This window comes from Nomascus leucogenys, chromosome 2 (assembly GCF_006542625.1).
Source record: "Nomascus leucogenys isolate Asia chromosome 2, Asia_NLE_v1, whole genome shotgun sequence".
NCBI classification, from domain to species: Eukaryota; Metazoa; Chordata; class Mammalia; order Primates; family Hylobatidae; genus Nomascus; species Nomascus leucogenys.
Genome location: NC_044382.1, coordinates 48,696,359 through 48,711,197, shown reverse-complemented (window position 1 = coordinate 48,711,197; position 14,839 = coordinate 48,696,359). Strand labels below are relative to the sequence as shown.

At 43.2% G+C, this 14,839-nt stretch overlaps 1 protein-coding gene across 1 annotated transcript in view; it reads left to right on the top strand.

Annotated features, from left to right (window-relative positions):
* The window catches only part of ZFHX3 (zinc finger homeobox 3), a 172,152-nt gene that overhangs the window by 144,928 nt on the left and 12,385 nt on the right, over positions 1–14,839 (top strand). Inside the window, exons 5-7 of the mRNA XM_030794551.1 lie at positions 2,413–2,546; positions 2,674–2,874; positions 14,333–14,435. Coding sequence (XP_030650411.1) covers positions 2,413–2,546; positions 2,674–2,874; positions 14,333–14,435 — 438 coding nt within the window. The remainder of the gene's footprint in view (positions 1–2,412; positions 2,547–2,673; positions 2,875–14,332; positions 14,436–14,839) is intronic.

The window sequence follows — 14,839 nt, the reverse complement described above, 5'->3', positions numbered from 1 at the left end:
TCTGTGTCTTAGTTGCCTCTACTGGAAAGAGGAGCAGATAGCAGCTTTTTCCTAACTATATATACCCTGAGCCTAACCTAATGCCTGCTGATTGGAGTTCACAATAGAGAAGGTAAAGAAATGGCTGTGACGAATAAACATTGGAAGTATTATTTGATGCCCTCAACCACCCCATCTTGAGAATGCATTTGAAGAGTTAATATATAGAAGATAACCACTAAGCAAAAATCAAAATGATGGAGAATAAGGAAGTTTCTGGGGGCAAGGGAACTTAAGTTCCTGAAACATTAATTAAAGACTCCAAATGTAGACGTGTTCAGGAGCGGCCCATCACACTGCAAGGTCTGAAACCTGCAACGCGACGTTCCATAGGATCAGGTCTGAGTGGGGCCAGGAGATGGGAAGTAGGCCATGGGGGAACTGGTCTAGAATGTTACAGCACCTAGTTAATCGGCAGCCAGTCCATCACATTTAACATCCAGCCGTCATGTATTACCTTTCAAGTGAAAATGAATAACTCCCATTAAGAGCAAAATGGGTTTGAAGTCGATTCGAGACAGATTAAAGTACTGTTATGAATGTGTGTGTTGGGAGGAGGAGGATCTGTGTGTAATATGCTTGTCCTTGTACTTTTTAAATAATAGATGTCCTGCAAACTTATGTAGACCAGGTTACCAAGATACTGGGGTTAAAGGTCACAAGATGTGCATTCTGGGAACAGCATCAACTTCCTGGAATATATTTCCTGCATTTGGCAAATTTCTTTTCAAAATTATATTGTGGCCTTATGATTTTAATGAATAAAATTGATTTTCTAAAATTGTTTATTAAAGTAATGACAGCATCTTGGTGTCCACATCAGAACAAATTTCAAACCCAAGCATAAATGGAAATACATGCCAGATAACTAGACAGGGTAAAACAGAAAGCAGTTTAACAGGGAATAAAAATTGGGCTTTCTTTGCTATTGTGAATAGTGCCGCTATAAACATACGTGTGCATGTGTCTTTATGGCAGCATGATTTATAATCCTTTGGATGGCTGGGTCAAATGGTATTTCTAGTTCTAGATCCCTGAGGAATCGCCACACTGACTTCCACAATGGTTGAACTAGTTTACACATCTACCCTAAAACTTAAAAGTATAATAATAATAAAATTAAAAAAAAAATTGGGCTTTCTAATTCAGTGACCTGAATGCTGAGTCACATTATTTTTTCACCAGGGCAGTGGGTATATATATTTTCTCACTACCACTTTTATTACTTTTTTTTTCTTATTGCTTTAAGCAAAATTCTGAAAAATGGAGTCCCATATTCAAAACAAATGAAAGAGCCAACACTCAGATATTGACCAGGTTATGGAACAACCAGATCCAACCACACTGTGTTTAAGCTGGAGGAGCCTTGCTTATTCTGGATAAACCCTTAGCCTGGCTGTTTTCTTACCAAAGTGTTTGCCTCTACTGGAAGGAGGAGCAAATAGCAGGTTTTTCCTAACTATAAACCCTGAGCCTAACCTAATGCCTACTGATTGGGGTTAACAATAGAGAAGATAAAGAAATGTTTCCTTTCCATCCTTCAGAGAACTCCTTCCACCAGCACTTCTGTACGTGCTGTCTGCTACTCAATCCTCATGGGCCGCTCCTCTTTAATTAGCGTTTGGTTTTTTGGTGGTATAGGCAAGAGGGGCATGGAGGCATGGTTTGAGCAAGCAGATAGGAAACTTACCCTATTCCCACCCACTCTGAATAAACTCTTGGGTCTGGAGCATTGGCTAGATTATATCTTGGATTCAGGCCCTGCCTAGTTCCACTCCTCAATTATTTCTTCCCCAAAAGCAAACTGCTGAACCCAAACTTGATTTTTTCCCCACATAACTGGTGTGCTGATACTCATGTGAACCTTTCTCACATCACATTTTCCATGTTGCCAATGCTGTGCCATGTTGTGATGCCAAGAGGAGGGACAATAAAGTTGAGAGCACATCTCTTCTTAGATTTCTGAAGCAGAGCATGTCTGGTACTGAGGTTGGCAAAGCAATTGGTGAGACTTTCCCACCCACCCTCAGCCCTACTGCCCCCCACAAGCCAGCAGATTGTGTCTAGATTGGGGGAGGTTAGAACAGACTGAATTTAGCTTAATCCAACTCCAGAGCCTTTTATTTCAGTTCTTTGCCTTCTTTTCCTAATGTTCAGTTGTTAAAGTAGTGACAGAAATTCATGGGGGAGAAAGAAACACTTGCTTCTTTTCCAACATGCTTGATAAATCAGTCCGGATGTTCATCCTTCTTGAATTTTGGTGTTTCAAGAAAATCCTGTGCTATAAATGAATGTTGATTTTCACCCAACACAAACCCTCTGGGAGCTGGCCTGGTCTGGCTGCTGTATTGCATCTTCTACTTTCTCTTTTAGCATCGTCCAGCCAAGCAGAGAAGGAGCTGACAGATTCTCCTGCAACCTCCAAACGCATCTCCTTCCCAGGTAGCTCAGAATCTCTCCTCTCTTCGAAGCGACCAAAAACAGCTGAGGAGATCAAACCGGAGCAGGTGAGGCTGGAAGGGACTCTGCTGGTGGGGAGGTGAGGTGTTTTAGACATTGGTAGGGAATAAACTTTTGGGTGGGCGGGCTTGGGGCACACACAGTTGCTCAAAGCAGTGGGTGTGTTCCTCACAGATGTACCAGTGTCCCTACTGCAAGTACAGTAATGCTGACGTCAACCGGCTCCGGGTGCATGCCATGACGCAGCACTCGGTGCAACCCATGCTTCGCTGCCCCCTATGCCAGGACATGCTCAACAACAAGATCCACCTCCAGCTGCACCTCACCCACCTCCACAGCGTGGCACCTGACTGCGTGGAGAAGCTCATTATGACGGTAAGGCAGCCAGAAGCACCACCCTGTGATCTTTCTCCAGGGTCAAAGTTGACGCAGTAACATGGGCAAGATACTGTATTATTGGATGAGAAAGTCAGTGTAGAGTTGGAAACGTCAGAAAACAGTCCTTGTTCTGTGACCTTTGTTGTACTATCCCTGCCTTAGACTTGGCATGACCATAGCCCAAAGCACTGAACATGTGTTTCTCAACCTCCCTTATCATCCTCTCTCCCCTCAGGGGACAGAGGCATGGATTAGCTAACCATGTATGTGAAGAAATCATTATTCAAATTCTTCAAACCTTTACTGAGCAGGTCATGGACTAGATTGCTCTTACCTTCATTATGTCTCGTTTCATCCCCATAACAAACTCTGTTTTTGTTTTTGTTTGAAAAGGGAGCCAGGCACACTAGCTCACACCTCTAATCCCAGTTCTTTGGGACGCCATGGTGGAGGGATTGCTTGAGGCCAGGAGTTTGAGAGCAGCCTAGGTAACATAATGAGACCCCGTCTCTACAAAACATATTTTAAAATTAGCCAGGCATGGTGGTGCATGCACCTGTAGTCCTAGCTACTTGGGAGGCTGAACTGGGAGGATCACTTGAGCCCAGGAGTTTGAGGTTGCAGTGAGCTATGATCAGGCCACTGTGCTGCAGCCTGGGTAACAGAGGGAGACCCTATCTCTTTAAAAAAAGAAAGAAAAAAAATGTTTTGACACATTCCCATCAGCAGATAAGGAAACTGAGGCTCAAAGATGTTAATTGACTTGATGCCATTTGTAAGGAGCAGAGTTGAGATTTGAACCCGCAATTTCCAACTCTAGGGTAGGGAGTTTCTCAGTGGATACTTTGATTTTTAAAGCAAGAAAATGTTGAGCTGGATATTGCTGATTCGTGAATGTGGGTTTTGCATTTGAACATGATATTGCTACAACTGCAGATTTTGAAAGCATGCCCCTAAGTGACCACTATAAACATGGCCTAATTAGTGTAAAGATGTAAATCTAATTGTAATATAAAAACTTTTCAAAATAGTGCCAGTGATGGTGATGTCCTACTTTTGACTATCCTGGTGCTGCTATGAAAGTCATTTCCTGGCCGGGCATGGGGGCTCACACTTGTAATCCCAACACTTTGGGAGGCTGAGGCAGGTGGCACACCTGAGGTCAGGAGTTCGAGACCAGCCTGGCCAACATGGTGAAACCCCGTCTCTACTAAAAATACATAAATTAGCCAGGCATGGTGGCACATGCCTGTAATCCCAGCTACTAAAGAGACTGAGGCAGGAGAATCACTTGAACCCGGGAGGCAGAGGTTGCAGTGAGCTGACATTGTGCTACTGTACTCCAGCCTGGGTGACACAGCGGGACTCCACCTCAAAAAAAAAAAAAAAAAAAAAAAAAAAATGGCTGGGCACGGTGGCTCACACCTGTAATCCCAGCACTTTGGGAGGCCGAGGTGGGCAGATCACGAGGTCAGGAGATCGAGACCATCCTGGCTAACACAGTGAAACCCTGTCTCTACTGAAAAATAAAATACAAAAAATTAGACGGGCATGGTGGCAGGCGCCTGTAGTCCCAGCTATGCAGAAGGCTGAGGCAGGAGAATGGCGTGAACCCGGGAGGCAGAGCTTGCAGTGAGCAGAGATGCGCCACTGCACTCCAGCCTGGGCAACAGAGCAAGATTCTGTCTCAAAAAAAAAAAAAGCCCTTTGCTGATCATTAGAGGAAAAACCACCAAAGAGAATTATTCTCACCTCTTTCTTAGCATTCTTTTAGCAGTGGAGTAATAAGTTAATTTGATTGCCTTTTCACGTGAAGATTCCCAGAGAGGTAGTCTGTTCACAACTGCACGTTATAATGTGCAGGTCACAGACATATCACCTGTAGGCATTTCCTATTCCGTTTGGTTCTGCAAACATTAATGAATAACGTTGTAAGTGATGTTTAGTCGTGAAGAATATATAATTGATGATGCATCAAGAGAACTTTAGCAGCCAATGGGAAGCTCAAAGGTGACCTAGCATGAGTTGCCTTTCAGAGGTCTTTGAAGTATAAATTAATTTTCTGTGGGTATTTTCAAATCAGCTGGTGAACATTGTGTAAAGATTCTCTGTAAGTGAAAACCTCCTTCTGTGGACCAGTGGGTTTCTGTGTTACTGGTTTCCTCAGCTTTCTCATCAGCCTTGGAAGTAACAGGCCTAACTGTACTTCCCAGCTGATGGCCTAGAACCATGGGAGCCTGAAGGAACAGAAAGAGACGTGGGGAGGGAAGCATTGTCAATACTGACCTACATTTTTCTTTTATTCAGGTGATTATTTTTGCTATTTTAATATAAATCTGGTCTAGGGACTGTGGGCCTATAGTAATCTGCATGACTGGTTTACATTAGTAAAAATTTCATTTATATATCCCTAGGGACTAGAGTATAACTTATGTTTCAAATATTCATTGTTTGTTTGTCATATTTTCATAATAGTAATAGCAAGGTAAATTTCAAGTGGCAAATGTGGTGGTCATTGTGAATCTTCATTTACCAACAGAGTCTTCAAGGGCAGGATATTACTTCTGTATTTGCTTGGGTGCCAATCCCTAAGAGATTTCTGGAAGTTACCCATTAACTAGCACCTTTGGAAGCAGTGATTCTTAACCTTTATGGAGACTCTCATGAAAGCTATACAACAGCCATACTGGATTATTCTTTGCACACCAATGTTTGATAACCACTGTTACTGACCCTCCATCAAGTATTTTGCAAATATAAAACTGTGTGTACAATGCCAGGGAGCATAAGGATATATCCATGGGACTGGTCAATAAAAACTGTTCTAGAACCCCTGACAATGTAATTATGTAGGAGACACTGCTCCCTAAAGCACTGCTGGGCTTGGTACCTTGTATAGAAACCCCTGTGTTCCTCATCTTTCCACAGCAGATCATGGAGATGTTTTGTAGACATTTCTGAGAAGTGTGCAGATTGTGGGAAATGCATTTGTAATAGGAAGTCAATTTGTTAGCAACAAGAGAAAGTTAATGGATTCAGGAATAAAGTTGAAAGTTATGAGAAATGTAATCATATAAGTATTTTACTTTTTACTGAAAGATGTATATGCAAGGATGAGTTTTCTCTTTGCATGGGAAGATGGAGTTATGGCATGGCTGTCAGTATTGAACTGGTTTATCCAGTCATGGGGATAGTTTGCACTGAGCCAAACTATGCATTTCTATCTCAGTCCTTTAGTTCGGCAGGAAAAAAAAAAAAAAAAACAGAGCAACCAGGGTTAGAGGGAATTTGTGGGCCTACCACAAGGTGAACCTGAGATCCTATTTGAGGACTGGAATACTGATGATCTTGGTCTCTGCTCTGATGAATCAAAGCAGATGCCAGTGTCTTTCCTCTGAAAAATTTGGTGTAAAAATGGAATTTGCAATTGTTTTACAACTAAGTGATTATAATTAACCTATGGTTAAAATCTTGCCATGGGAGGGTATTTTACTGTCATTTTATTAGAAAATTGGCCCCGGGAAAGTATCCGTTAGGCTTTCTAACGATATATGTTTGTTCATGGCCAACTAGAGCAGGAAACTGAAAATAGCATGATGAAAAATGCCCCTCTAATCAGGGCTCCATTTTCTAAACCATATCATTAAGGAATGGCCAGTTCTATGGTCATTCATCCTCCAGGAGAAGAAAGTTATGTCTGGTTTGTCCCTGAGTGGCTAGGATGAATGGCAGCAAGAGGAGTGAATCTTCTTTCTTTCCAAATGGGTTGACTGAGTTAGCTGCCGTTGGCTGCAGAATAGGAAAAGCTTGCAAAATCCCCCAAATAGATGATTCCTGGCAGACATGGGGTGTGTCTGGGGTATTTACAGCTATAAATTCTGGTAAATATTTTTTGCTGTCTGGGTCCAAAGTCTCAGGATTTAGCTTGAGTTCGGTTCAGTCCCACTAAGAGTAAATTCCACCCTGATAAATGGAAACAGATTCCTTTCTACACAACGTCTTTCTGTTCAGTTGTAAATGGAGTGCGTTTTGAGGAGGCTTCATTTAATAATACCTTATCAGACAGCTTTCAGGAACCTGCAGTGTCTAATATGTCTGTTGCTATGGTAACAGCTGCTTGCTTATGCTCTGCATCTCATATTTATGTCTTCCATGGGCCCCCTTCTTCTTACTGATGAGGGGGCTTGAGAAATATTCTCCACTAGGAACAATTGCAGTGCTGGTCCTCCACTATGGAGACCGCACCCACAGCACTTCATTCTTCTTGGCCTATTGGAAACAGAGCTGCGAAGAGTATCTCTGCACACGTCATATGAAAGAAGGAAATCTATAAAGCTTAAGGGAGATGAGACAAGGGCCCCTCCACAACTTGCTGGGCAGCCTGCCCCCAATGTCGGTTTCACCTAAGAACTCTCACCTATTTACAAAGAAGCTTGAGATTTCAAATTGGTGAAGGAGATGTAGGAGCTACTGCTCGGTGCCCTTATTTTCCTATTCTTTCAGGAAAGGAGGGTGGAAGGCATGGGGCCCATGCTTCTGGCCCCTGAATGGGAATACGAAAGACCACCTACCATGCATTTCAATACTCTTATTCTAATTGATCACTATCTTTCTAAGTGACAGGACACACCACTGGGATCCTGAAGCACTGATACGGGGAAATTCTCCTTGTTCTTTCATCATTTAACAAAATATGACCTCATAATGGAGACGGGATTGGCTCCTGGGCAGCTTAGGAACACCTTCTCTAGCCCACTGTCTTGGCTGCCTTTGGTAGTTCTTAATCATTCTGTATTTTTTGTACCTGCACAGATTTCCCTTCCATGCTCCTGGCCCTGTGTTGCCTGCACTTTTCTCTGTATCTCTTTTAAGACCAATAGTTTGTAACCTTGTGATTTTTTTCCGTCAGTGTCTGTGACTCTCCATGCTTCAGGTGTGTCTGTGAGTCTCTAGGACAGGCTGGTCATCTGGGGCTCTAGGGTGGCCACTGGCCCGGGGGCGGTCGCACCCACCTGGGTACCAGCTCTCACTTTGCCTGTATCTTAAGAGGAAGGTAATGAAAATAATCGGGCTTCATTAATTCCAAGCCCTGTGAGATGATAGCCATTTGGAGCCTGTTTGCCAATTAGATGGTCTAAATTAGAAGTGACCTTGGTTTACTGCCACTGGTTGCCTCTCTGAGTCTAATGAAGCTTTTCTCTCCAATTCATTCTCCTTCTCAGTTCTCACCTCTCTCTTTGTGCACACGTGTATAACTCTTCATGTGTTTCCTGTTCTCCCATCTACCTTTTCAATCTTTTTCATCCTCAGTTTCAAAAATCTGGTCCTGAGCTACATTAGTTTCCAGCCTACATGAATGTTAACACGGCCCTATAGTATTTTCTTTTGAGCTTGATGTATTTAAAAATTGAATGAACTACCATACAGAAGCAGTTTCAGAAAGGAAACAAACAAGGAGGCCAAGGTGGGAGGATGGCTTGAGTCCAGGAGTTCCAGACCAGCCAGGGCAACATGGCAAGACTGTGTCTCTACCAACAAAACACACAAAAAATTGCTGAGAGTGGTGGTGTATACCTGTAGTCCTAGCTACTCAGGAGGCTGAAGCAGAAGAATCACTTAAGCCGAGCAGTTTGAGGCTGTAGCGAGCCATGGTTGTGCCACTGCACTCCAGCCCTGGTGACAAAGTGAGACTATCTCAAAAAAAAAAAAAAAAAAGAAAAGGAAATGGGACAAGGAGAGAAGAAGCTGGGCCTTTTAGACTCCATGGTCCAGTGTTCTCCCTGGCACATGTATAAGACTATAAAGTGGAATGGGGAACCCAACTCTGAAACTCTACTGGCAAGAGGCGCCCTGGTTTGTTGGCTCTAAGTGTGCAGAAACCAGCTAGTGGGCCCCAGTGGCTGTCTAGGTACAGGAAAGGAAGTGAGCAACTGGCCTCTCGCTGGAACAGCTGGCTTTAGATATACCACTAGCTAGACTGCTCAGCCCTAAAAGCAGCTGGCTTTTAACTTCATGCTTAATGTTTTGGGCAGAACCAGTCTCATCCACAAGGATGTAGAGACTGGCTTGGTCTGTGCCTGAGGTCTCTCATCTTTTTGTCTGAATTTCTTCATTCTATTGATTTTCAATTACAAGTAAAGGATTTGAGGCATCCTTGGGAGCCTAGGTATCGGCAAATCTATACTTTCACCTGGAACTGTGGGCTTTTCAGAAAGAAGTCCTAAAGTGAGCAATGCCAAGGCGGTAGGAATAAGGGTCTCAGAGAAGCTAGGTTCACCACTTTTGCTAAGAAAATATCTCTGCTGGCCAGGCGCAGTGGCTCACGCCAGTAATCCCAGCACTTTGGGAGGCTGATGGGGGCGGATCACCTGAGGTCAGGAGTTCGACACCAGCCTGGCCAACATGGTGAAACCCCATCTCTATTAAAAGTACAAAAAAAAAAAAAATAGCTGGGCGTGGTGGTGCACATCTGTAATCCCAGCTACTCGAGAGGCTGAGGCAGAAGAATCGCTTGAATCCAGGAGGCGGAGGTTGCAGTGAGCTGAGATAGCGCCATTGCACTTCAGCCTGGGCAACAGAGTGAAACTGCATCTCAAAAAAAAAAAAAAATCTCTCTGCTTTCCAGCACACGGAATGTGTCTGGGGCATCGATCTAACCTAGGTGAGCCTGTCTGCAGGTAGCCTCGAGAGATGAATTGGCATGAACGGTCCCATAAGAACTTAGCAAAGGGTGACCTTGGCTGCACAGGGTGTTATATTGGCCCTTCCACATCTGTGACCTGCAGGGATTGGCGTTAAGTGGCAGGATGGTGTTCCTTATAACTCCAGATTCTGCCAAGAAATTATACATTTCAGCAGCCCCTCCCAAATGTCAGAGTGGGACATTACCTCAGTATGAGGTATGGGTCCCATACCTCAGACACTGGGCTGCATAAGGTGTGCCCTTGAGGCTTTAGGGTCCCCTCACCTCATAGAATCTTGAAAAGCATTAGAACATAATCCGAAATAATAACCAAACTAGGAAGAGCTTGGAACTATGTATTTATGAACCTATGTCACCTCTCCTAGTAGATCAAGGGCAGTTCGCTTGAGTACATGGATTTCCTTCCGGGGAGCTTATGATTTCCTGAAATTATCTGGAATATTCTTTCTGTGAAAGTATTTTCCTAGGAGTCTGAAACTTGTATTAGATTTCTAAGGCTTTTGTGACCTGTAAAGGGTTATTTATTCTGCATCATAAGCTTTTTGGAGACAGGGACTTTTGTCTGGCTCTCTGCATCTCAGAAGCATGCAGCACATGGATCCTGTACAGTGTTTATTTAGTAAATGATGGTCAATTGAATGAACTGAGTCACTCAAGGCTACTCCTTCTCAACTGTGTTATTTTGGAAGTGCTTAAGCTTGAACATTTTTAGCATCAATGTGGAACGCTTCTGTTTCTATTATATATGAAATTGCTTAAACTGGGAGGTTTTGAGCACTGGAGTAGAACTCTACATTTCTTTTGTTATGCATGAGACCTGTTTGTTAGGAATATATGAGAGCCACTGTTGGCTTCCAAATTTTCTGCACCCCAGTCAGTTAATGGTTTCTCCCCAAGTTTCCATGAAACGTACATATACTCTGGGAGGAAGGTAACTGAACTGGCTCAGAAGGTTTGGGAGGAAAACGTGGTGTCTAGAAGATCACCATGGAACTGCCTTTTGCATGGCAGAGGCCAACCTTGAGAGACCCAAGTGCTGTAATGGCTGTAATCAATTGAATTTTCTTAACCAGAAAAACTTTTGTCTTCTCATTACTTCTCAGGTTCATTAGTGAATAGAGTAGGGGATATAATTTAATGTATTAAATGTTTATTGATGTATGGATTATTGGAATAATCAATGTGGATGGTACATTCAATGTAGAAAGTGTAGATGTTTGGGCTGATTTATACTGTCATCTGGCCAAACCTTAGAACTTTTATCATTTGCCTTTTGAGTCCATGGCTAGAAGTATGGACATTGTAGGATTGCGGCCAGAGATGGGGAGAAGGAACAGAGAGAAAGCATGTATATTGTTCTGCAGGAAAATTGGTGGTCGGACCAGTTATTTGAGGGCCTCTGAAATTTGGCACACTTGGCATGACCCTGGTTATGCTACAACCAGGTTTTGTCTTCTCATAAACCTACATGTTTCAGTGTTCCTGGCAAAAGGGAAGGTCTTTATCTGTGCTCAGCACAGCTGGGATGGATGGATGGATGGATTGATTGACTGGAGACAGAGTCTCACTCTGTCGCCCAGGCTGGAGTGCAGTGGCACAATCTCGGCTCACTGCAACCTCTGCCTCCCGGGTTCAAGCAGTTCTCCTGTCTCAGCCTCCCGAGTAACTGGGACTACAGGCATGCGCCACCACGCCTGGCTAATTTTTGTATTTATAGTAGAGATGGGGTTTCACCATGTTGGCCAGGCTGGCCTTGAACTCCTGACCTCAAGTGATCCACCCGCCTCAGCCTCCCAAAGTGCTGGGATTATAGGCGTGAGCCACTGCACCCGGCCGACAGCTGGGTTATTACTTTCCCATTTTCAGCTATCCATTAGAGACTATGGCTGGGACAGTCTGAATTCCATGCAGTTTAGTAGCCAGATATGATTGGAAAACAAAGGGTGTGCCAAGGCAAGTGCTGAAGAAAGTCTGCCTTTGGATATATATATCACCTCAGTGAGCAGAAGGACTTCTCAATGCACTCTGTTGGCAAGATTATGTTTATGGCTCTTCAAGATAAAGCATGAAAGCTTTGAGTAAAAAGCTTTGGAAGCTGGTAGGAGAGGGGAGAATGGGCAAAGACATGGGAATGTCAGTGTCTGGGAACTGACATGGGGCCCTCCAGTAGCCTGTGTAGCAAGGCAGCTTCCATTCTCAACCTGTGTTCGGACACATGCGCAGACAGACCCCACCTGAATTTCCAGATCCTTAGGATTCTCTTTAGGGATCTTCCTCTTTGCCTCCTGGGAATTTCTTGCCCATCAAAATTTCATATACCAACCCCCCGTTTTTTTCAGGGAGAGGTTGGGTACACTATAGATGAGAAGAATGCAGGTGGATAAAAGTAGTTACTTAAACACATATGGGGCAAGACTTACAGGTTTGGAGGCCCAGATTAAGATGCAGAGGAGCATGTGAGGTTGATGATTATATTTCGGGGAGAGTTAATTGATGGAAGGTGAAGGCAGACAAAGAACCGCTGCTTACTGCCTTCTTGAATCCCAATCAGGAATTATGATTAAAGTCGCAGCGAGACAACAGAGGGCTGATGAATTGGTGTCTTTTTTTTTTTCTTTTTTGCCGTCATTCACACTTGATTGACTTCAACCTTTCAAGTGCAAAAGTCTCTCTTTTCCATTATTATTCATAGCCATCTGAGTTTTTCTAATTAAAGTGTATGAAAACAATTACTGATCCGTCGTACTGAGTCTGTTAGAGGGGATGTCTGCCTTACTGTAATGCGTATGAAAAGCCCACAGTTTTCTATAATGATGTGCAGCTGAGGTGTTAGATAATTTTATTCTTTTTTACTCTGTAGGGCTTTTTTTTTATTTCTCATGATTCATTTTTCATAATTCCTAAAGATCCCAGGAAAGGACTGATCCTGCAGCTACAACCGAGAAAGGAGGTGGGGGGGAGTCTTTTTTCCTTTCCCTTTCTCCCCCTCTTACCCCCAACCTCGTGCTCCCCCTTGGCTGAGGACTATAAATTAATCGGTGACCTTTCACTTCTCGGATTCCCGCTGGACTCCCCAACCACACTGGTCAGAAATGCCTTCTATTAAAAAGAAAATAGATGGAATGAGTTTGGCAATCTCCACTCCATTCTGAACGATTCATCAACAGCTAGCCTTAACCAGCTGCTGATGAGCTTTGTGTGAGGTGCAGATGTCTGTGGGGGCAAGAATGCTATGTCACACACATTCACCTGCCATACACCTGCTCTTCGTAAACACAGCATTTCTCAGAATGCTTCTCCATGGTGCCTGTTGCTTACTTTTTGCACCTGCTGGCATCTGGTTTGCTGAAATTATTCTAATTCCCCTAAGTGTGATGAGGAGTTATCTTATGTTGATGGGGGTGGCTGTCTGGGTTTCCTCTAGTTTTCAAGCTTATTGCTGATGATCCTAGTGGACATCTCAGTAGCTATTTTGAGCAAGGCTGGGATCTTCACACCATTAAAAATTAATAGTAATGTATTTAAAATATTATTTAATTTTGAACAGAAATCTAAGTATTCCAATCTTTGCAACAGACAGTGAAGATGTCTGTGCAGTACGGTTGTGTTTGATGGAAAAATAATGTCTCCAAGTGGGACCATGTAGAAAGGTTAGTGGTGACTGTAGTTTCTCGTCCTGTAACTTCTAGGTCAGTCCATTTCTCCGGCTATCATCAAATGGGAGGCGGTTTCTAATTCATTCGAAATATCGCCACCTACCCTTCCCACCCCATATCAGGCAAAGGGATATTGCTTCTTTTTGAATGAAGAACCTTTGATCTTTCCATTGGATATCAAAGGCTGCTTATCACATTAACATAAGGCAAATGATAACTTGTTTGGACAGGCTTCTGGCCGTATGGCAGGGAGGGCTAGAGAAATATCTGAGGCTGTGCCCGAAAGTTGCAGCTGTTTGGATCCAGGCGATTTCCAGAATTGCTGTATTGAGAAAAAATGGCCATGGTCAAGGTGGGGCTGCCCTGTTGTAGAATGCTGTGCAGGCCACCCTCTATGGCTGGGACGTTGGTCAGAAGTTCCCTCTGATGTTGTATACCTTGGGCAGAGACTCCAGAAGAAATCGTGGCTTAAGTGAGTCACAAAAAAAGGCTTGTTTGTGCTTGATGCCAGCTTGTAAAGGGTTACAAATGTTGTTTCCTGGAAAATCTGCCAGCATGTCTGCGTGTCCTTAGCCTTCCCTTTGTTCTCTTCTTTTCTTCTTACCCTTTCCTTCACTCTTACTCCCCTCCTCCTCTTGCCTGAATACATTTTGAAAACAGTACTACAATGCTCCCTGCTTCAAGATTACAGTGTACTTTACTAGGTATGATTTAATTAGGGCCCTTATTATGTTTTCAGCAGCTTAAGGTGGGCCTTTCAACTTATCTACCTAATTGGTTGCACAAGAAGTTTCACAGCCCATGACAAAACATTGTCAGTGATCAAAGTCAAAATTCTGCATAAAGGAAAAATATTAATAATAAGATTATTCTTCAAGTGTGCACTGCTAATTATGTCCAGAATGTAACTGTAGAAACACTTTTGACTGATGTGAGCTTTGTCTAATAAACATGAATCTTCAGTGAGCTATGAAAAGTGAGACACCTCTAGCTTTACACTGGTGAAGGCTAATTTTGCTTATTAAATAATTTTTAAACATTTCCTATTTTGTGTTGCTTTCCTCTCCATTTGACTCTCCTTGCTCTTGCTCCTCAGGTGACTACCCCCGAGATGGTGATGCCAAGCAGCATGTTCCTCCCAGCAGCTGTTCCAGATCGAGATGGGAATTCCAATTTGGAAGAGGCAGGAAAGCAGCCTGGTCAGTATCATTATTCTTGACCCCAAGAAATTGAAACAAGATGGAATGCCAAAATGTTCATGGAGAAAGGTTTTCAGGAATTCTTTACAATACTCTTAAGGTGAATGTAACTGATCAGGAGATGAGGGGCACTGTCATCAGCTACTTTATACTCTGCTTCTTGGCATGTATTTGTAGATTACATGGTTTAAAGTGAGAGAAATCAGTATGAGAACCAGTGGAATTCTGGCATAGACACACACATCCTCTTAAACTGTACAATTAGGGAGTGAATAACCAGAGACTCAGTCAGTAGGTCCTACTATCCTAAGCCATTAAACACTGTATTTCTGAGGACTTAATTAGTAGGGACTTGTGGGTTGATTTTTAAGTACACTGGATTAGTTGTCTTTTGTTCTGAGTTT